The sequence below is a fragment of the Mus caroli genome, unplaced genomic scaffold (genome assembly GCF_978045245.1).
Source record: "Mus caroli unplaced genomic scaffold, Mus_caroli_1 scaffold_5, whole genome shotgun sequence".
Taxonomy (NCBI): Eukaryota; Metazoa; Chordata; class Mammalia; order Rodentia; family Muridae; genus Mus; species Mus caroli.
In genome coordinates this window covers 33,158,841-33,182,740 of record NW_028227260.1, presented here as the reverse complement: position 1 = coordinate 33,182,740, position 23,900 = coordinate 33,158,841, and the positions used below count along the sequence as shown (strand labels likewise).

General features: G+C 37.8%; 1 protein-coding gene across 1 annotated transcript in view; it reads left to right on the top strand.

Moving 5' to 3' along the window:
• The window catches only part of Fam199x (family with sequence similarity 199, X-linked), a 34,014-nt gene that overhangs the window by 2,707 nt on the left and 7,407 nt on the right, over positions 1-23,900 (top strand). The window contains exons 2-5 of the mRNA XM_021153448.3: positions 9,788-10,007; positions 20,430-20,579; positions 20,874-21,035; positions 22,746-23,024. Of these exons, the coding sequence (XP_021009107.1) occupies positions 9,788-10,007; positions 20,430-20,579; positions 20,874-21,035; positions 22,746-23,024 (811 nt within the window). The remainder of the gene's footprint in view (positions 1-9,787; positions 10,008-20,429; positions 20,580-20,873; positions 21,036-22,745; positions 23,025-23,900) is intronic.

Below are 23,900 nucleotides of genomic sequence, written 5' to 3'. Positions count from 1 at the left end.
GGGCCACCAAACCTGGATTGGCTCTTTCATTTCAAACCTCCCTTTCCATCAAAAAGTAAAGGAAGAGGAGTTGGTAATAGATGTGCAATTGATGATGTTTTTGTCTTAGACCATTTTGTTTTCAATTTGTTGTTGTTGTTGTTGATGATGATGATGATATTCTTTGAGAAAAGGTTTCTCTGTGTAACAGCCCTGGCTATCTTGGACCTCTCTGTAGAGTAGGCTGGCCTGGAATTCACAGGGATCCACCTGCCTCTGCCCCCCAAAAGCTGGGGAAATAAAGGTGTGCACCTCCATGTTCTGCTATTATTATTTTTAATGTGTGTTTGGCCAGAGGTTTGAGATAGCGTCTCATGTAGCCAAGAGTGGCCTTTACTTTGTGGTCCTCCTATCTTTGTCTCTACCCCAAATCTAGACCACTGGCATGGTAACCAATGTCACAGGTGAGATCCATCCTGAGAGGACATTAGTACTTGTCCTGTGACTCCTTTAGTTAATGAGATTGTAGATACAGCCTGGTATCTACAGGTGTTGAGATTACAGGCATATATCATTAAAAAAAAAAAAAACCCTTTTCTTTCTTTTTCTGTCTTTTCTTTTTCCTTCCTTCCTTCCTTCCTTCCTTCCTTCCTTCCTTCCTTCCTTCCTTCCTTCCTTCCTTCCTTCCTTCCTTTTAGAAAGGTTTATTAGTCTGCAGCCCCAGGCTGGCCTGGACTTCACTATACAACATAGTCTGGCCCCTCGATTCATTGAGATCCGACTTCCCCAGTGTGAGCCATCATACCTGCTGGCTCGTCTCTCTTTTTAAATCTTTTTACCTTCTGTAATGTTCTGCCTTCTTGTCCTTCTGCAAGATGGTGTTTGGGAGATCATGGGCTTGCTGCAGATTCTTTTTCCGGGGGAAATTATATATTCTGACACAGTTTAATTTGGGGAATCCTTTTATTTTGGAGCTGTATGCATCACTTCTTTTCTTCACATCATTTGCCAAGTCATGCAGCAGTCTGTAGATCACATATGAATAGTTAAGATGTAGTCATCATGAAGGAAACTTATTGCATCTGGAAAGTTTGCCAGTGGTTAGATATTTGGTTTATCTTTATTTTGCTTCCTGATTGTTACTGGATAAGGAAATGGCCAAACTGTTTAAATAATGCCCTTGATAAGCTGATAAGGGCCTGGTGAGGATGACAGTTTTGTGCCTTTACATTTATCAGATACCGGGCTGTATCTACATTCTCATTAACTCGGGAGTCACAGCAGCAGTACTAATTGCCTCTCAGGCTGAATCTCATTGGTGACATAGGTTTCCATGCCAGCAGTCTAGATTTGGGGGAAAAATTAAAGTCGATCACAAGTAAATACCTTTATTAAAGAATTCACTGTCTAGAATAGTTGCAGCAGCATACACATATGGTCTGTATTACTTGGGGTGCCAAAGTAGATCACTAGAGCCCAGGAGTTTGATTCACTCCATTTTAGAAACACTTATCCTTTCCTGTGAGGGATGATGTGATTAGGCTTGTCTGGAATTTTGGAAAAGTAGAATACATTTTAGTATGTCAAAATGAGTAGACTTTTAAGCAAAATGTCAGTGTTAAATACATATGTGTATTTAAGACATTTTCTTTTGGTGAGGTTTTTTTCCATTGTAAATAATAGAGGTTTTGTTGACCTACCTTTCTAGAAATCTCTTGCTTCCTTCCTAACAATATTGGTAAGTCTTATAACTAAAATATGAGATGAAAGAGGATAATATAGATTACCAGATAGTTGGTCTTTTCATCTTTCAAGAGAAAATATGCATCAACATAAACCATTGTGAAAAGTGTACAGGTGAGGACGTTACCTTGCCTTTCACACCTGTTTGGCAGGATGTGAAATGAGCTATTGGAAACATCAGTTACTCAGTTGGGTGATCTGTTTTTACAGAACTAGAAATTGTTCTAGAGTGCCATGACTGCCAAACAAGTGCTCTACTATTACTGAATAGCCCTTGTCATATTTTTATTTTGATCTTACAGGAGCTTGCTAAGTTAGCCCAGGCTAGCCACGAAGTTGTACTCTTTTCTACAGCTTCTGAGCAATTGGAATTACAAATATGTACCACTGAGCCCAGGCTGGGTTCACTTATGAGATTTTATAACCACATGTTCAGTCACCACTGACTGCAAAAATTTCATTATCTATTTTGTATCTTCTGTTTCTCTTTTCACTGCAGGGGATACAGATATTTAGGGAATATACTCCACACCTGACTTACAGCACCAACTCCAATTCTGGGCTTTTTGTACCACTTACAGATTTCCTATGGTAGGCATGGAGCTGGAGGTTCCTCAGGCTTGTACATCAAGCACTTTAATCATGGTAGTGGTGGTGGTGGTGGTGGTTGGTTTTCAAAAAGAAAAAAAGTCTGATTATATGATCCTAACTGGCCTAGGACTCACTATGACCAAGCTGGTCTGGGACTTCTGTTGATCCTCCTATCTCTGCTTCCTGACTAGGACCTGCACTACCAGATCTATAGCTCTTTTCTGGATTTGAACATTTTTGTATTTTATATATATATATATATATATATATATATTTATATTTGTTTTTCGAGACAGGATTTCTCTGTGTAGACCTGGCTGTCCTGGCACTCACTCTGTAGACCAGGCTGGCCTCGAACTCAGAAATCTGCCTGCCTCTGCCTCCCAAGTGCTGGGATTAAAGGCGTGCGCCACCACACCCGGCCAACATTTTTGTAATTTTATATTTGACATAGTGTTTTGTGCTATAGCCCAAGCTGGCCTGAAACCCACTGTGTAGCTTATGAAAATAACTTAAGTCCTCAGTCCATATATACTCTGGAACAGCCTTAGGAAGAAATGCTAGTGGCTTTATTATTTTTTTAACTAACATTTGAACAACACTTGTTAAATTGTTAAAGTCAATCACCATAAATATTGAGAATTTAATTAACATTTTTTATCTCAAAGTTTTGGGGAAAGTCTCTGTGAGTAATTTTATGGTTGTAGTTAGAATTTTGATGTTTGCCAGCCTTAGTAGACTAAAATGTAAGGGCTGGGGCTGGAGAGATGGCTCTGCGGTTAAGAGCACTGGCTGCTCTTCCAGAGGACCAGAATTCCAAAAATCCATCCCCAGTACTCACATGGCAGCTCACAATTATCTGTGACTTCATTCCTCCCTCTTCAGGCCTCCATGGGCACCAGACAAACACAGGGTGCCCAGACACACATGCCAGGAAAACAAATATATATATATTTTTAAGTGTAAAGGCTTGTAAAGTTGAATTATTCAGTGCTGAACACGAACATTCACTGACAGTTCAAAGCCATCAGAAAAGTCTCAAATAATATTACTTACATTTTTATTACAAAAGCTTCTTATTGAAAATTGAAGGTACTTTTAAAAGCCACAGAGATCACTCATCTCTTTTCTCAGAGAGAACACAGTTAACACTTTGTTGTTGGTTTGGTTCAGTTTGGTTTCTCCATGTTTTTTTTTTTTCCTATGTAGAAATACAGGATGAGAATTGCTTATCTGAAATACTTGGAGTCAAATGTCTTTCAGATTTTATATATTTTTGATTGCAATATTCACATACACATAATGAGATGAGACCCAAGTCTAAATCCTAAATTTATGTTTCACATACAAATTGTAGATATAGCTTGGAGTACATTTTATATAACATTTTTAGTACACCTGTATCTTGGCTGTATTCTGTCCTTCAAGGTCAGGGTGGAATTTTGTACTCATTGTATAAAGCTTGCCTGCAATAAGTTTTGGATTTGAGGACACTGTAAATTCTGGATTTTTAGATGAGAGATGTTTAACCTATATAATAAAACAGGGTCAGACTATATGTATTACTTGCAAACCATTTATTATAATTACGTTGTTCTTCACTTTCCTGTTATTTTTCTCATGAGTATGTAAGTTCTTGTTCATGTATGTGAGTACCTGTCTGTGTGGGTAGGCCCAAGTAATGTTGCTGGTTGTTTTGTTTGCTTTCCACCTTGTTCATTCAGGCAGAATCTCTCAGCTGAAGGCAGGATTTGCCTGCTCCGCTAGTTTTGTCTAGCCAGCTTGTCCTGGGGATCTCCTGTCTGAGCTTTCAGAATGTTGGAGTTTCAGGTGGGCAGTGATGCTCACTTGCATAGTTTCATGGGTTCTGGGATTCACATTCTGCCCCTTGGGCAGTTAAATGCTTTAACTATTGAGCCACCTCCCCAGCCCTGCGCTATCATTTTTGATAAGTGGTTTGAAAATAGCATTATTGACATCTATTGGTTATTCTTTATGCTTTGGGACATTTACTTTCCTTTACTTTTATCTTTTAAAAATAATATTATTTGTACATATTTCAATATTTTTTTAGTTTCAAAATTTCTATTTGAGGAAGGAAGTAGATTCCTAGAAGGATGAACTTAGTACCACATGCTAGAAATGGAGAAAAGTATTTTTATCCTTTTTTTCTGCATTGGTTAAAAATAATAAGAAGTGTGTTTGTGCCAGGCATGGTGGCGCACGCTTTTAATCCCAGCACTTGGGAGGCAGAGGCAGGCAGATTACTGACTTCGAGGCCAGCCTGGTCTACAAAGTGAGTTCCAGGACAGCCAGGGCTACACAGAGAAACCCTGTCTCAAAAAAAAAAAAAAAAAAAAGAAGAAGAAGAAGAAGAAAAAGAAGAAGAAGTAGTAGTGTGTTTGTAAGTTAGACTAGATATATGTACATAGAATTTAAAAGTCTTTGACAGGAAAAGGTAATATTTTTCTGTTTTGCCAAGTTTTTGTTTCAGCTGTGAATTCTGTTTACTTGCTGCTGAGAGATAAAAAAAAAAGGCAGTTGCATCTGAGAGTATCCAAGCCTTGCTATACACTCACAGATCTGAAAACCTGAGGAACGGGGAGAGAGAGAGAGAGAGAGAGAGAGAGAGAGAGAGAAAGAGAAAGAGAGAGAGAGAGAGAGAGAGAGAGAAAACGCACACAAATGCCTGACTCTTGTCAGTGATTGACTAGTTAGGTTCGTAAGTGGGACAGCCTGTTTGTGAAGAATGTCATTATTTCACAGGGAGGCAGGCAAACATGGTTCCACAGGAGGTTTGCAAGCTGAAAGCCAATTCTAATTTAAAAAGTTAGTTGTAGCTTCTCCCAGCACTGAAGATATAGTATTTGGAACCTAAATGTTACTAAGAATAATTGTTAAGTGGCTAATGAATAAAGATAGAAAGTGATATGGAGTCACATGGAATTTGAAGACAAGAAAAAAGTAGTTTGCCCAGCCTACTGCTGCACCCAGGACACAGTTTCTGATTGCTATTACGAACCTTTATTGCAAAACCTGGTAATTTGGTTAATCCTGCTGGGTTGTTTACTATATTAGTCTGTATTTGTTCATGTATGTGTGTACATGCTCAAGTGTACATAAGGATTCATGTCAAGGATCTTTCTCAACTATTTCCCCACCTTATTTTTAAATTATTTTAAAATTTTTTCCTTTCTGTGTATGTGTTTTGCCTACATGTTATGTCTGTGCCACGTACATGTAGTACTCGTGATGTCCAGAAGAAAGTTCCAGAACTCCTGGAACTGGAGTTATAGATGGTTGTGAGCTGCCATGTGGGTGCTGGGAACTGAGCCTGGGTCTTCTTTAAGAGCCATCTCTCCGGTCCCTAACTTAGTATTTTGTATTTTGAGACAGGATCTCTCATTGCCTAGAGCATACTGATCTGGTTAGACCAGCTGACCAGCAAGACAGGATCCTCCCGTCGCTCCCTGCCCATCACAGGAAGTATTTCCTCACAGTGTTATGTCAGTCTTTCTTACATGGGTGCTAGAGCTAAAACTTGTCACTCCAGGCACCTATGTCCTCATCCTTAGTACTTTTTTTTTCTAATGAGTATATTATCTACCTAGTAACCATATGATAAAACTAAATATCAGAAAATGTTCTAGGGTCTGGGGAAATAGGTTAGTTGGGAAAGGACTGGCAGAGTTCACTCCTCAGCATGAATTTGTAACCCCTAGCACTTGTAACCCCAGTGCTAGGAAGTGGGACACGTATAGATTCCTGGGACTCTCTGGCTAGTCAACCTAGCCTACTAGGTAAGTTCTAGCCAGTGAGAGCCTGTCTCAAACCAAAGTGTCAAACCATAGTACCTGAGAAATGGCACAAGGTAATATTCTGGTGTAAACACAGGTATGCACGCGCATGAATCCCCTCCCCCAAACATACACATATGCAAGAAACAACAAACAGCAAAGTGTTCTAGAATTCTTAGATGAGTTCTATATTTATGAAACTTTATTGACATCTGCTCTTTTATTTATGGAACTAAATTAGCATTTGTTTGTCAGTGCTTTAAAATACTTCACCTTCAGTTCAAAGGATAATATACCATGCAGTTTTTATTTCCTATGTTTTGTAAGTCATGGGCTGTTTATTTAAGGATAGCTGTACAAGACAGACGAGGAATTGTTCAAAGTTACATAATTCAAGAAAAGCTGGATTTAATGAAAGATGTGGAACAACCTAATAGACTTTTCTTCAGAAAGTCATTATTCCAAAAGCTTATTAGTATTGGAAATACTAATTATTATTTTAAGGATTAATTTCCTGTATCAAGACAACCTGAGTTTATGTGGGATCTTAATGATCAATGATATAAAACTAGTGGAAACTTACAAAAGAAAAAAGATAAAAGATCACTAGACTGTAAGATACTCTTACCACCCTCCAAGCCCCTCCTGTAACGTATACTATTGACAAAATGTTATAGATCCTTGAATGTCTGAAATACACACAAAATAGTAATGAAACATTAGCACAAATAATAGAAAAATAGCCAATACATATTTTTTCTTTTTTTTTTTTCTGAAGCAGGGTCTCATATGTAGTCCTGCCTGGCCTAGAAATTGTTTTGTAGACCAGGCTAGGCTTGAGACCACAGAGATCCACTTGTGTCTGCTTCCCCAGTGCTAGGTTTAAAGTTGTGCTCCACCATACCTTGGCCAGATGCACATTTTTAAACAAATTAAGAAAAACTATTTTTAAAGTTTATTCACTATTAGTGTGTATATATGTATATATTCTCTCTCTGGGTATGTGTGTATGTGTGTTTACATATGGGCATAGGTGCCATGAAGGTCACAGGAAACCTTTGTGGAGTTAGCTCTCTCGTTCCACCTTTATATGAGTACCAGAGATGGTGAACTCAGATCATCAGACTTGCTTTACCATCTGAGTCATCCTACCCATCCCAGAAATCAGTTTGACTAAATGTGTAGCATGAACTTAAAAACTGGACATACTCTTTGATCCAGTAGTTATCTTTCAAGCAGCCTATCCTAGGAGTCCTTATCTTTGGCTAGATAATTACAAACAAAAGGGCTAATTTCAGCTAGAGCAGTGGCACAGGACTAGTGGTGAAGCAGAGACTGCAAGCTTAAGATCTTCCTGGGCTACAGTGGGAGTTCTCTTCAGTCTGTGCAACTTAGTAAAATCCATCCTTAAAATAAACATGTAAAAAAGACAGTCAGGAGTATAACTCAGTGATAGAATCTTTTTCTGGCTTCTGTGAGTCTCTAGGTTCAAGTGCTTGTTCTACTGCCAAATACACACACACACACACACACACACACAGAGGGAGGGATGGAGGGAGGGAGGGAGGGAGAGAGAGAGAGAGAGAGCGCGAGAGAGCGAGAGAGCGCGAGTTCATCTAAGTATTATAAAGACAATGAAAGCAGCCTATTATTGAGATAATATGGCAACTAAATCATGATGTATTCAGTCAATTGACTACTATATGAAATTGAAATGCTTTCATACAGTAAACAGGTTGAACCTAATTTTTGGAACAATCCAAAATCTAGAAATTTTTTGAACACCATCATCCCTCATGTGGAAAATTCCATTCTGACTTTATGTGATAAGATGTCAAAATACAGGTGCATTAAAAATACTTTATATTCTGTGGGGTGGTGGTGGCTCATGACTTTAATCTTAGCACTTGGAAACTGAAGCAGGTGGATATCTGAATTCAAGGCCATCCTGGTCTACAGAGTCTCAGGAGAGCGAGAGCTACACAGAGAAACCCTGTCTGTAAAAAACAAAACAAAAAATCCGAAAACTCCTTTATATGGCTCCACAGATAGAGGCACGTACCACCCGCCAAGTCTGATGCCATGAGTTCTGTCCCAGGGACCCACATGGTGGAAGGAGAGAACCAACTCTTGCAGGTTGTCCTGTGACTTAAACACAAGCACACACACTAAACATAATATGTAGTTCATAGGATGGCATTCAGGCTATGTGCATAGGGTGCAGGTAAAAATAAATTAGTTTATTTTTATGTATGCAGGTGTTTTGTTTTGCATTCATGTATGTATGTGTACCATGGGCATGCCTCATGCCTGCAAAGGACAAAAGATTATGCTGGATTCTCTGGAAGGAGTTACAGATGATTATGAACTGCCATGTGGGTGTTGGCAATTGAAGCTAGTCCACTGCAAGAGCAGTCCCATATAAATTGGTTTTATATTTAGGCTTAGATTTCATCTCTAACATACACACACACAAATGTGCATATATATATGTATATGCATATATATGTATATATATGCACACACATATATATGTATATATATGTGTATATATGTATATACACACTAATATACTATGTATATTCCTGAAATTCAAAATAATTAAAATGTTAAAACATATGCAGTCCCCAAACATGTCAGATAAGATACTTATCTTTTATTTAAAATGTTCAGTATATAGCGAGTGATAAGTGGAAACAAGATACTAAAATATATACACACATGCAAAAAGGTACCAAGAAGCTGTGTAGTAGGGATTGCAAGATAGTGGACTTATTACTATGTTAATCTTCCTCACTCATTTCCTTAATTTTTTTTTAGATTTATTTATTATGTATACAGTGTTCTGCTTGCATGTATGACTGTACAGATCTCATTACGGATGGTTGTGAGCCACCATGTAGTTGGTTGGGACTTGAACTCAGGACCTCTGGAAGAGCAGCCAGTGCTCTTAACCCCTGAGTCATCTCTCTAGCCCTTCATTTTTTTTTTCTTATCCCTACATTTTTACAGTGAGCTTATTTAACATTGATAAAAGTTATTTAAAGGGCCAGAGAAATGGGTCAGTGCTTATGAAAACTGCTCTCTGCTGCTCTTCCAGAGAACCTGAGGTCAGCTCCCAGGACCCATATCAGTTAGCTCAGGTGGCTCACAATGGCCTGTAACTCTGCCACCATCTTCTGACATCCGTGGACACCTGCACACACAAGGCACACACAGAAAAAGAAGGAATTATTTAAATTAGGAGGCACCTTTGTCTTTTCTGAAGAGAAATGGAAGATGAGTAGATGGGGAGACAGCTACAGTAGAAATGTAATATAAATAAATAAGTTAACTACGTTTTAAAAATTAAGAAGCACTTGAACTTATGTCGACTTGGTATTCCTTTTATCTGGCCTGAAATGGTTCACCTCATTTTTAGTAATAGTAATAACTGCTGTGTACTAAGAGTTTTTTATATGTGCTAAATTTTCCATATGGGTTGTCATGCAATCCTCACAGTAACCAAGCCATTTCTCCATCCCTTGGTATATTTCTTTAAGTAAAGTCTCTAAGAAATAACCCCCACTGTCCTCATACTGCAAAAGACCTTTGTTGCTAGTAAGTGTATTTTCTTCATGTCTTTACATTCTGTGAGTTCTGTGAGTCCTTATGTGATTTCTCTGGTGGTTTTGAAGGTGGAACCTCACGTCCTGTGGTACAAGTGTCGCAAGCTCTGAATGTAGTGAGGAGCTGTTCTCATCAGTTTCTGTTGGAGATCAAGATGACTGCTATTCCCTGTTAGATGATCAAGACTTCACTTCTTTTGACTTGTTCCCCGAGGGAAGTGTCTGCAGTGATGTCTCCTCATCTATCAGCACGTACTGGGATTGGTCAGATAGTGAATTTGAGTGGCAGGTAAGGTTCCCCCCACACACACCTGACCACCTCCCCCCCACCATTGACATCACTAAGTGGCAGGTAAGTTTTCCTTGCTTCTTATTAACATCATTATATAAGTAAAGGTATAAAGTCATGTTCAAATTTTTCACTTCTACCTCTGAGTATTTAATTTTTTTTCTTTACATAGACCACTCACCTCTTATTGGGCATTGGTTCTTCAGTTAGGCTATGAAAAGAATCAGTCTGAATTGAATTCTTCATGGTTGGGAACTAAGCAGGAAGTCATGATAAGAAGTGCAGAGTGCCTTCTATCCTGGTTCCTTTTCAGTGGCGCTTGTTTTATCACTATTTGAGTTCGTTGTTCTATAAGTTGTTAGCTCAAGGCAGCGGGAACATAGATAAGTAAGCCATTAGCACCAGGCCAAGCCCAGCGATGCTCCCTTTGCTTACGTTGACTTTCTTTGTGTAGTACTGCTCATAACCGATCTGGAATGTGTCAGCAATGATGTTGAGGATGAAATCCTGCATCACTATTCAGCTTGGCAGCTCTCCCAGCTTAGTATCCACGGCCGCCTTCTCTTTTGGTGGTATGACTGATGCCATCTTGGAGTCATGAGGAACTAAAGTTTTCTTTTTATATTTTTTGAAAGCATATTGTACAGTTAGGAAATAAGTAGATGGACTATGCATTCTGTATTTTTGCCAATATGCCTTTCAGGCTTCTGATGCTACAGTTATCCTTTTGTAGATTTTCATGTAATAAGTAACCACTATTTTCTATGTAAGTTTTTACTCCATACTTCATAATTGATAGCACTCATTCATGTGCTTAGAAGATACATATCAGAATTAGGTTAGATATTAAATATGATGAACGATTTCTACCATAGTTATGTAATTTTTGGTTCTTACCAGGAGTATACTGTAGTGTGTCATTTGATATTTTTGTATGTAGATGTTTTTCTCCCCACAGTAATTTTTTTTTCTTCTTGCAGCATATATAATATGTAAAGTATCTTCAGGGCAAGTTGTTTGTAAAGGCTGCATCATAATGAGTATAGTATATCAGAGAATGCCGCTTCATTGTGCTATCGTCCACTTTGTGACTGTAGAAGAAGATAACACTAAAAGAAGCTTCGCTTGCATACACCATATGTTTTATTCAACACATAAACTTGAATCCTTGCTATTTTGAAAGTCATCTACATATGTGAACTTGTATTTTCAAAAGGGGCTCACAATAGCATTTATTTGATTGAAATCTTTTTATGAAACTGTCAAATAACAGAGGATGATATAAATTTGAAGTCTCAGTCCCACTCCAGTTACCCCTATGAAATGCTTTTACAGATCTAGGTGTATGTTCATATACAAATAGGACCATATTTCATTCAATAGTTGCCTGTATAATTTTTTTCAGATAATGTAATATCTCATTCTTCAGAGCTGCATCCATCATAACATTTTTCAGTTGGCTTCAGTTTTGTGTATATATGTGCTATCAATAGAGTGGTAGGAGAGGATACGCCTAATCCTGCAGAGACTTGATGTGCCAGGATAGGGGGATACCCAGGGGAGGGCCTCACTCTCTCAGAGGAGGAGAAGCGGGGGATGTGGGGGAAGGACTCCATGAGGTGGGGAATGGGGGAATAATGTTTGGGATGTAAACTAATTAATTAAAAACAAATGAAAAAAAGAATGCTATACTGAATTAAGAGGTTTTACAGAAGAAAACTATAGTTCACCATCTCCATTTTTATTTTTGTGTTATTTCAGCTTTTGTGCTCCATATAGATGTCAATATGCTTTGCGTAAACGTTTATTTTTCAACTTTAAAAAGTATTAAATTCACCATTAAAATAATGTAAAAACATATAATTTCATGTTCATTAATATAGCCACAATTTTGTATGGGCATCACCACTAATTCCAGGGTATTTCTGTAACCCCCCAAAAGAAACTGTACCTGTTAAACACAGAGTGTCCCACTTCTTCTCTGTCTTTATCACCTGGAAAATACCAATCTGTTCTATACATTTATCTTTAAAATATTTTTTATTTAGTGTTTGTGTGTGTACAGGTGCACGGAGGTCACAGTGCAACTTGTTAAAAGTGTGTTCTCTTCTTTAAGGATGTGTATCCCCGGGGAGCAAACCTAAGTTATTGGGCCTGACTGAACTATTTTGTCAACTTTCAGTTTGCCTTTCTTTGTGTATAAATGGGCTTACATAATTATATATGGCTCTTGTGTCTGGCCTCTTAGTTGTTGCACTTTTTCAAGGTTCATTCATATTCCTTCCTGAAGCTGATTTCAGCTTCTCCTTCGTCTATACTTGATGTTTATGCTTTTTACTTCACCCATCATAGCGAGGTGGTGTGATGGTTTGGTTTTGCTTTACATTTCTCTGATGACTAATGTTGAACATCTTGTCATTACTTCTGTCATTCTTATATACTTTCTTTAGAGAAAAACCTATCTAAATCCTTTGCCCATTTTTACTGATGTCTGAGTAATTGTAGATCCTTGTTCTATATTTTTCTCACTAAATAAACAGTTTATTAAATTTCCCTTTCATCGACTGTCTTTTCACGTACTTGTGTCTTAATTTGATAATACCCTTTGATAGAATTATTGATTTAGACAGGATCTTTCTACATAGCACAGGCTGACCTTCACCTCAGGACCTTCCTGACTCAGTTCTAGTCTTTCAGGCTTCTACTACTATGTGCGGTAAATGATTTTCGATGTAGACAAGTCCTATGCATGTTTTTCTTTATTGTGTTTATGATAGCGTATTTTTAAAAGTGGCTTTATTTGTTTACCTGTTTCTTCTTAGAGTTTTAGAAATTTAGTTCTTATAAGCAGGTCTTTGATGAATTTTGATTTTTTTCTTTTTTCTTTATTTCTTTTTTGCATATGGTCCCCCTGCTTCAAAAAGTGAAACTGGGAAAAGCCTATCTTTTTTCCTAATTGGAGAAGAAAGATTTCAGTCTTTTCCATAGAGCGTAATGTTAGTAGTTTCTCAATAAATGCCGTGTATTATACAAATTCCTTCCTCTGAATATTGACTTTCAGGATTTTTAAAAAAATTTTATGTGCATTAGTGTTTTGCCTGCAATGTATGTCTGTGTGAGGGTGTCTGATCCCTGGAATTGGAGTTAGAGACAGTTGTGAGCTGCCATGTGGGTGCTGGGAATTGAACCTGAGTCCTTTGGAAGAACAGCCAGTGTTCTAACTGCTGAGCCATCTTTTCAGTCCCAATTTCCAGGTTTTTAAAATTTAGCATCATTTGTCTATTGTGTTTCTCATGGCATGGTGTTTGTTTATTGTTTATTTTGGACTCACAATTCTATTCGCTTAATGTCAATCACTGTTCTTATGCTTGCAGAACACTTTTAATTGTGGTTTCATAGTGTGTTTTGAAATTGGGAAGTGTGTGTTCTTCCATGTTATTGTTCTTTGTTCTGTTTTGTTTTGGTTTTTTGATTTTCAGACAGGATCTCTCTATGTAGTCCTGGCTGGCCTAGAACTCACTATGTAGATCAGGCTGGCTTTGAACTAGATCCACCTACCTCTGCCTCCCAATTGCTGGGATTTGAGGCTTATATCTTAACACCCAACCAGTGTTGTTGCTCTTTATTAAGATTGGTTGGATTTTGGAGTCCCTTGTAATTCCATACACATTTTCAAGTCACCTTTTCCATTTCTACAAGATGGGGCAGTTGAAATTTTAATAGACATTACACTGAGCCTGTAGGTCACTGTCTTAATTTAAATATTCCAGTTCAAGAAAGTGGGACTGTTTTAATTCATTTTTTTCAATGATGTTTTGCAGTTTTCAGTATCTACATCTTAAATTTTTGGTTCAATTTGTTATAAGTCCTTTATTTTGCTTTGAACTTGGTATTCTTAATTTCGTTTTCCGCTTTCTCACTGCTATGTATAAAGCAATATACAATGCAGTCTTTTTAATACAGTTTGTATCTTGAAGCTGAACTTCGTTAGCTTTGCGTTTCCCCTCCTGTGTGGAGTCATCTGTGTTTTCCATTATTTAAGATCACGTGATCAGTGATCTTTCCAGCCTGTTTATTTCTTGCTTGTTCATTCTACCCAGATCATTAAAGTGTTTTAATCATGAAAGTTTTGAAGTGGCCTAGTAATGATGATGCATGCCTATAAGCCCATCACTCAGGACACTGAGGCAGCTGGAAGCCAGCCTGGGCTAGACAGGGGGTCATAGGTATCCTCCTACCTGAAAAAAAGTAAAAAAGGTGACAACACTGGGGAAAGCTTATCTTTTTTAATCCCTGTTCTTAGGAAGAGTACTTTCAGTCTTTTTCCACTTAATATAATGATAAAAGTAGATGGTTTTATTTTCAGTAAAAGCTGTATATCAAACAGCAGTTTTCATTCTATTGCTAGTTTAGTCAATCTTTTTTTTATCACGAAAGTAGTTCTGTCAAATGTTTTTCCTATGTTTGTTGAAATGTTAGATGATTTCTTCATTTTCTTAATAGAATGATTAAAGTTGATCCATTAATAGACTTGATAATACAGTGATTGCTCTCCATGGTTAATCACCTTTATATTTCTGAAACAACCCCTAATGTTTATGTAGTATTTAGTCCCTTTAAATTGATTGTGAGTATAGTTTTATAGTATTTTGTTAAGGAATTGTACATTTATATTTATAATTGTAAAGGACACTGGTCTCTAATTTTCTTGTATCTATGTTTTAGTTAGGGTTTTCTGGAAGAACAGAACTGATAGAATAAATACATATTAAATGGAGACTTATTAGATTGGCTTACATGATGTAGTCTAGGTAGCCCAATAAGTCACCTCACAATGGGGAGGCTGTAACCTCATGAAGCTGATGTCTCAGTAGTTTCAATCTAGTTCTGCAGGTCTGGAGATTTTGTGGAGAGCCACTAGTCTCCAGCCCATGTTGGAAGCCCAAAACTGGCTTCTAATATCAGCAACGGAACAGAGCAAATAAAGTTGCCAGTAAAAGTGAAGTCCAGAGGGTAAAGAGAAAGCTTTTACATTTTTCTTTTATCTGGGCTGTCATATAGATTTAGAGTGGGTCTTCCAACTTTAAATGGTCCAATAGCTGGGCGTGGTGGCACACACCTTTAATCCCAGCACTCGGGAGGCAGAGGCAGGCGGATTTCTGAGTTCGAGGCCAGCCTGGTCTACAGAGTGAGTTCCAGGACAGCCAGGGCTATACAGAGAAACCCTGTCTCGAAAAACAAAAACAAAAAACAAACAAACAAAGGATCCAATAAAGAAATTCTCTCACAAGAGCGCCTAGGAGCTTGCCTTTAACTTGATTCCTTACAATTTAACACAAAAGATTCACAGCCTGTTAGGCTTAGTTATTAGAATTATACGGGTCTCTTAGGAAGACTTAGCCATAGTGGCACATGTATTTAATCCCAGCACTTAGGATACGAAGGTAGGTAAGTGGATCTCTGTGAGTTCAAGGTTAGCCTGCTCTCCACAGTGAGTTTCATACCAGCCAGCAATACATAGTAAGACCTTGTCCCCCGCAACAGATCAAAGAAAGAAAGAAAGAAGCAAGCAGGCAATTGTGAACAAGGTAAGCACTTCACAAGCTGTAGCCCATCTAATACCAGGGATATATGTAATCGTAAAGGGGCTATGTAGGTGATGAAAGGTTTTATATGTCAAATGAGACAATACTATGAAATGTTCTCTAGAGAGAAGTATTTTCTGACTTATTACTTATATATTTAATGATTAAAACACTGAAAATGCTAAGATGCTACTCCATCCAAAGAATCAGAGCTTGCCTTTTAGAGTAGCTACTGTTTTTTTTTTTTTTTTTCCCAGAAATCCACTTGCAAGAGCAAGTTGCTGAGCCATCTCTACAGACAGATTTCCTACTTGTGTTGGAGTATCGATATTCTGTTTCAGTGGATATTTAACATTTAAATATGTTAGGAAGTTTGAAATGCTTCCTTCTGTTTGTGAGATATTATTAATTAATATTAAGTATTATCAAGTATTAAGTAATGTTAAATAAATCATGCAAGATGATGATTGCAGCTTATTGTTATGATTAACAGAGCAAAATCATTGTAGTTAGAGGTTAAACATCATCAACTGACAGGGTTAAAATCTGCGTCTATTTAAACGTTTGAGCAAATGTTTTAGTGCTACTATAGTTAACATAAGTGATTCACCTATTCTTTGGAAAGCTCTATTTGACTAGTCATAGTTTCAGAAACCATCTCTGTTGTTGAGCAGGAAGGCTTAGAGAATGCAAACGGTGAGGAATTCTGTCTCACTTTAAATCTAGAAGTGCAATCTGAAGTTACACATCAGCTGTTACAGAAATGAGGTTACTCACAGAATTCTGCTGTATGTTGCAGAAAATATGACAGAGGTTTGATTTAATTCCCTCCATGTGTCACAGCTACTGATGATGGTAGAAAGATATTGAATATAGTCTACAGAAATATAGGATAGGACTCTTTAAGCATTTTTTATTCTGAAATACTCTATTGATTATAAAGTGAGAAATTGCTGGCCTAATATATAGGAGCAAATACAATTAATTGGACTGTACAACTGCTACTGTATTGTTTGTTGTATTGTATTGTTCAATTGACTACATTTTCACCTGAATGACCTTGTTATTCCATGGTAACCCATTATCTGATGCTGAGTCCTTGATCTGTGATGTTACTTCAAATTATAGTGGTTTGATGGACAAAGTATGTTAGCCTTGGTGGCAATCTTATAGCATAGAAAATAATGACTGTTGTCTATTCAAAGAATATTTGCACACCCCATTTCCATGCTGTCCATATGCAGATTGCAGTCTTATTTAATACTACATTAAAGACCCGATTGCCTGGCATATTTGAAAACACTGTACTTGTGTTTTGAACTTGGTCACTACTTATATGAATTTCTTTGGATAACGTTATTTGTGGGAATAAGTGTGTTAAGCTAGGAAAATTGGTTAATACTCTTGGCTTATGTGATCGTGAAATATTTTCCAATGGTCTTAATATTTGACTCCTTGGTAACCATTTAGTTATCAAATAGATTTTTTTTCTTTCTTTCTTTCTTTCTTTTTTTTTTTATTTTTTAATTTTTGTTTTCCGAGACAGGGTTTCTCTGTGTAGCCCTGGCTGTCCTGGAGCTCACGCTGTAGACCAGGCTGGCCTCGAACTCAGAAATCCTCCTGCCTCTGCCTCCCCAGTGCTGGGATTAAAGGTGTCGTCCACCACTGCCCAGCAGATTTTTTTTTTCTTAAGGAAGGTTTATTTTTATATTTTTGGGTTATGGTCCATTGTGCTAAGTCCTAGAAGCAGAATCTCCAGGAATCTCAGGAGTCACTCAGTAGAGAGCAATGACTGTTTCTAAGCAAATTATAAATTATTTTCTTTCTTCAAAACCTTCTCATCCATCCATTTTTCCTGTTTATGTGTATCCGAGTGTTTGTGAGATTACAACAAAAGCTTCATGTCTAGTTCCAATCTTGGTTCGTTCTTCGTTTCATCTAGTTCTGTCACTTAGAAAATGTGTTGTCTATTCCTACATGCCACAGGAGTGCTTCTAGTTCTTCTATTGTTCACATCCTCAACACTGATTTTCTTTCCTTCCTTCTTTCTTATTTATGGTGTCTGTCTGTCTATCGATTGACAGAATCTGTGTACATAGTACTGACTGTCCTATGAAGACCATGTCTTCTTGCAACTGTGCCTCTACGCCTCTGCCTCCCAAGTGCCAGGATTAAAGGTGTGCTGTATCACTCCCGATGTATTATTATTATTATTATTATTTGTGTTGTTTATTAACCTCATCCTGTGTTCTTGCAATCTGTGCTTTTACTAAATTATTTTTCTTTTCCAAATGTCTTTTCCTTTCTTTCTGACATCATTAAGCACTGCCTTGTAAAAAAAAAAATAAGCCAATCAATTTAGCATCATAGGACACATTCTATAAGAGCTTTTATTACCATTGTAGTGATCAGAAACCATGGCAAAGAATAGAAAAAGGCAGTGCATTTACCAAGCGTCACTTGTGTTTTCTAAGCTTCTGAGTCTCCTTTGAAGTGGTGGCATCAACCTTTTTTTTTTTTCTGAAGAGTCTAACTCAAAGTAAATTAACGTACATGAGGTCACCATGTATGATACCACATCTCTGTACCTGCAGTACTTGGGAGGCTAAGGCAGGAGGAACAAGGCAGGCTGGGCTACATATCGAGAGCTCCACATAGCCTGACACACAGTGTGAGATTTTTGTCTCCAAAATAAATAAATAAATGAAAGAATGATAGGGTGTTTTTAACTTGCCCGTGAAAAAAATCACCAAAACTACTATTCATTACTTTTTTATACTACCTCATCTTTCACAATGAACAAAACCAAAGATGTGAAATTAAGTGCATATCATATAACTTTACCCCCCCAAACAGATAGTCTGCAGAAATTAAAAGAAAATTTTCTTACATTTTGAAAATATAGGTATTTTTTATATTTTTTTTAGATTTATTTAGTTTATGTTTATGAATGTTTTGCATGGAAGTCTGTTTACCATGCTGTTTCTTACTTGCTTGGTGCCCACACAAGTCAGAGCATCAGGTCCCCTGGAAATGAAGTTCCAGATGGTTGTGAATCATCATGTAGGTGCTAAGAATCGAACCCAGATCCTCTCTCAAGAGCTACAAGGGTTTTCAATTACCAAGCGATTTCTCCAGCTCAAGTATGGGTATTTTCAGTGTAGTGTGTGTGTGTGTGTGTGTGTGTGTGTGTGTGTTTTCATGCTACTTTGAGTGGGGTGGGGGCATGAGGTAGAATTCAGAGGACAGTCTACATCTTTTGAGAAAGGGTCCCTTATTGACCTGAAATTCCTCACTTAAACAACAGTCTGGCTCGCCAGTGAGCCCCAAGAATCAGCCTCTTTCTGGTTGTTTTGTTTTGTTTTTCCTGATTTATTTTTTGATTAGATGTTTTCTTCATTTACATTTCGAATGCTGTCCCCTTTCCTAGTTTCCTCTCCGAAAATCCCCTATACCCTCCCCGCCCCTGCTCCCCAACCCACCCACTCTCTCTGTTCTTAACATCTGGCACATGCTACGTTGTGCAGTTATACATGGATGGTACTGTGTTACCTTCCAAAGTATAACATTTTCATGTAACGATCGTGATTTCCATTCTGTTGAATCGCCATACCTATTACATTGCTAGGTATATATTAGAATTCAAATGCATACGAAAGCAATGGTGTTTAGTACTAAAACTCTGCTTGTTTTGGAAATTTGCAAAGCTTTGAAATCATCAAGTAAAATATAGTTGCAAATTCTAGAGAACCAAAAAAGAAAGTTGGTGTAGCTTGTCATCATGAAAATTGCTTAGAAGAGATTTTACCCCTTTCTTGATGTGTATCTTAAAAATACTACATTTACATAAACAATTTTTAGAAGATATTTATGTGCCTATCACCTTGATGTGACTGTCTTAGTTTCATGAGTGTATGTATGTACATATTCAAATATATCAAATTATACATTAATTGTGTAGTTTTGTTTATTAAGTATACATTAATAAAGCTGTGTAAACCACTCTTTTTTTTAGAGGCAATATATTCTTGATATCTCTCACTTTCTGATTTGATCTTATTTTTCTGTGTTTTAGATGAAGTATTTTTCCTTCTTTGTCTATACATTGTCTTCTATTTTCTCATTTCCTTTTCTAGTATTTCTGTTTTGAGTGTTTGCTTTAAATATAAAGCAAATAAATATAAACAGCACATTTTAAATGACTTCAGTTGTTCTTATATTGTTACTGTGCACTGGAGAGGAATTCATGGAATTCTATGTCTTAAATAACGCTCATAAGTGGCAGATCATTCGGGTCTCCTGTAATAGAGATCACTAACTCCTGCTTATTCATCTTCTATGGCCTGATAATACTGCAGCTCTAGATTAAAGACCTTAGTGGTCATTGAAACTTAGATAAGTATTTTAGAGATTCTTAGTTATGATTGATGTTTTTTAGAAAGTACATTTTCATGGGAAAGCTTCAAAGAGAATATGCTGACGTTGGTGTTTTTGTCTAAAATTGGTGTTTTGTATGGGCCAGAATTCGCCTTACCTGAAAGGGCGTCTGATTAGATTTTATTTGCCCTTAGTCTTGTATTGAAGTAAATTTTATTTTATTTTTGACACATGATCTTCTATAACTGAGGGTGACCTGAGGCTGGCTGTTTAACTCTGTCTAGTAGTGTGCCGTAGACTGCTGGTCATCCTCACTCTACTTTCTGAGTATTACAGGCATGTGCACCAACCATGCCTGGTTGAAGTAACATTTAATTGATGTATGAAATGTGTTACCATATTTAAAATGCAGTTTTCCATGTTTAATTTTCTTAACCCTTGCCTTTCTTTCTTTTATAAGTTACCAGGCAGTGACATTGCCAGTGGAAGCGATGTGCTTTCTGACGTCATACCCAGTATTCCAAGTTCACCTTGCCTGGTTTCTAAAAAGAAAAACAAGCACCGGAATCTAGATGAGCTTGCTTGGAGTGCGATGACAAATGATGAGCAGGTAAACGTGTTGACAGTCTTGGATATTGACGTCCTTAATTCAAAGTGTATGCGGAAAAGAACTTTTCCGAGAGAGGATGTGAAGCCCCCTTTATTCTCTTTGTAGCCACTGAATTATGTGAATTGGTTAATACGTCTACAATTGAGTTTCAACTTTCTTGTTCAGACAGTCATTGGTTCTTCATTGGAGCCCTGGGCAAAACAATTCTTCTAATGTCTATAATGTGTCACAATTCACATAGCAAAGGTCAGGTTTTAACACTGGCATTGTTTGTTGTACTTCTTCTTCACATAGGTGGAATATATTGAGTATCTGAGCCGTAAAGTCAGTACTGAGATGGGCCTCCGGGAGCAACTTGACATTATTAAAATCATTGATCCTTCTGCTCAGATCTCCCCTACGGACAGTGAGTTCATTATTGAACTTAACTGTCTCACAGATGAAAAACTAAAGCAGGTATGTAAAGTAAATATAGATTGTTTATCTACTGACGATGCCACCATCTTATAAAGTGTAGGCTTATGTAATCATATGTATATTCATAGGCTATCAAGGCCAGAATCACTGCTGTGAAATGTAACATTAGAAAGAAAATGATGCTGAGGTAAGAATTGTAGTTCAGTGGTACACTATAGCGTGCACAGAACCCTGAATTCAACCCCTGGTTCTGCCAAGAAAAAAATGACAATAGTTGGAGAGGATATGGTTCTAAGATGTTTTATGTGTCTCAAATAGTAATACCTTTCTGGCCAATGAAGATCTAGACTCTACTTTAAGTTATCTAGACCTTGAAACTTATTTCACCATTTAAAGGTCCAGCCAGATTAGTGCTCAGTTTAAAACAGATGAATTGTCAGACTCAAGGTGCTAATTACGACCTGGAGTGGGGACAAACACCTGTAATCCTAGCACTTGGGATGCAGAGCTGGAATGGTGAGTTCCTCGACTAGTTAGGGACTTCAAGGCCAGCCTAGAGTGTGTGAGATCCTACAGGAAACCCTCCAGTGCTACTCAACAACAGCCCTGGTGGAATAACTGAGGCTGGGCAGGGGCTTTGAGATGTGCATTTCCAATCACTTCCAAATAACATTTTTGCTACACCTTTGCTCTGGCACATGCTCTGAATGTTTTTCAATTCTCTCTTTTTGCTGTCTTGTGTTTAGCACTTGTGAAAATTCTCTCATTTCTCACAACGGTAATATTTTTTTCCACCTTTCAGATAGTTTTCTCTAGTATGGTAAGTTGATGAGTTGCATTTAAAGTCGGGTACCATTGTGGCCCTCACTAAAATTAAGGGGGAAATTCACACTTGCTAGAGACAGAATCATTACTTAAATCTTCGGTAGATGCCTGTGAAAATGTATAATCACATCTGTGTTATTTTTGTTGTTTTCACTTCAGTGTTCTTAAAATTCAAATTCTGAAAACCATAGCATTTGCTACATAAATATTTTATATTTTAAAAATATAGATCTATGTGCTTGCTAGAGTTTTAAACACTGCTGGTTTTTTTCTAGACCTTCTTTCTTCCCTTCCTTCGTGCTGTTCCTCTCCTGCTCATCTCTTGGTATCTTAGTCAGGGTTTCTATTCCTGCACAAACATCATGACCAAGAAGTGAGTTGGGGAGGAAAGGGTTTATTCAGCTAACACTTCCATAATGCTGTTCATCACCAAAGGAAGTCAGGATTGAAACTAAGCAGGTCAGGAAGCAAGAGCTGATGCAGAGGCCATGGAGGGATGTTACTTACTGGTTTGCTTGCTTATAGAACCCAAGATTACCAGCCCAGGGATACCCCCCACCCAGATCACCAACTGAGAAAATGCCTTACAACTGAATCTCATGGAGGCATTTTCTCAACTGAAGCACCTTTCTCTGTAATAACTTCAGCTGTGTCAAGTTGACACAAAACCAGCCAGGAAACTTGGGTAATTGTTTTCAAACATTCTCAGTCTATAGCCCAGACTGGACTTGACTCTAATATTAAGCGCAAGCCGGGCAGAATTAATGTACCTGACTTGGTATTTATTTCTATATTTAGGTATTTCTTATGACCTTTTATTCCCCCTCTTTTAGACATGTAAAGCACTTTGGGCATATGCTCCATCATCTCGAGGGTAGACTATCAAGGTTCAATACTCACCAGTGCTTGCCTGTGTGTCCCAAGGTCAGAAACTATATCAAGGAGCATAGCCTTCGTCAGCGGCCTACAAGGGAGGCCTGGAAGAGAAGCAACTTCAGCTGTGCAAGCACCAGCGGAGTGAGCGGTGCCAGCGCCAGTGCCAGTGCCAGTGCCAGCAGCAGCAGTGCCAGCATGGTCAGTTCTGCAAGCAGCAGTGGGTCCAGTGTTGGAAACTCTGCTTCAAACTCCAGTGCCAACATGAGTCGAGCACACAGTGACAGCAACCTGTCTGCAAGTGCAGCAGAGCGGATTCGGGATTCAAAAGTAAAATATCTAATTAATACACAACTTTACCTTTCCATAGTAACATTAGTACTCTTTTGCTTAAGTTTTTTGGCAACTAAGAGTCGTCTGGTCCACTGTGGGTTTTGGTTTTGATTGGATAGGTAGAATGCTGTCCTGTTGAGCAAAGCATTCTAAGCGAGGGCTTTCAAATACTCTTAACCCACAACCATGTCGCCTTCAACCATCTCTGGTGTTTATGTTCATTTTCATTAAGCAAGATTGGAAATAAGATTGCAACTCACTACTAAGCAAATCTCACTATGTTGCTGATGTTACTGTCAATTAGATCCTAAAACTGTTGTATAGGTCTTTGGGTGTATGTGTGTGTGTGTGTGTGTGTGTGTGCTTAGTGTTTTCTTGGTGTTTCAACCTTAACTGCTCCTCGACTAATCAAAAACTATAATAAGACTTTCCATAATTCTGTTCTCTTCTTCCATAGTTGAAACTTATTTGTTGAGCACTTGTAAAAGAAAGTTGAAGTGTACATGGATTGGTTATGTGGCTTAGCATGGGAGTATGTCGGGTTCCTTGCAGTGGCACACACTAGAGCAATTTAAACATGAAAGGAGAATTTCTTTGGGGACCCATTAGTGATCAGAAGATACACCATGATTCCTTCCCCATTTTGCTTCATTTTGTTTGTTTATTTTTGTTTTGTTTTGTTTTTGTCAAAGTGGAAGAAACAAAGGCATCCCTTATTATTTGCCAAGGAATGTCACTGGATATGTGGCAGCTCTCTTTTGGTTTTGGTTTACTAGTGATGAGGGTTGAATATCCACTGGGTTCCTAACAGGCTTTTAAGATAGCATTTGCCTAATATGAAGGCATGATTTTTTTCACAGCGACTGGAAACTT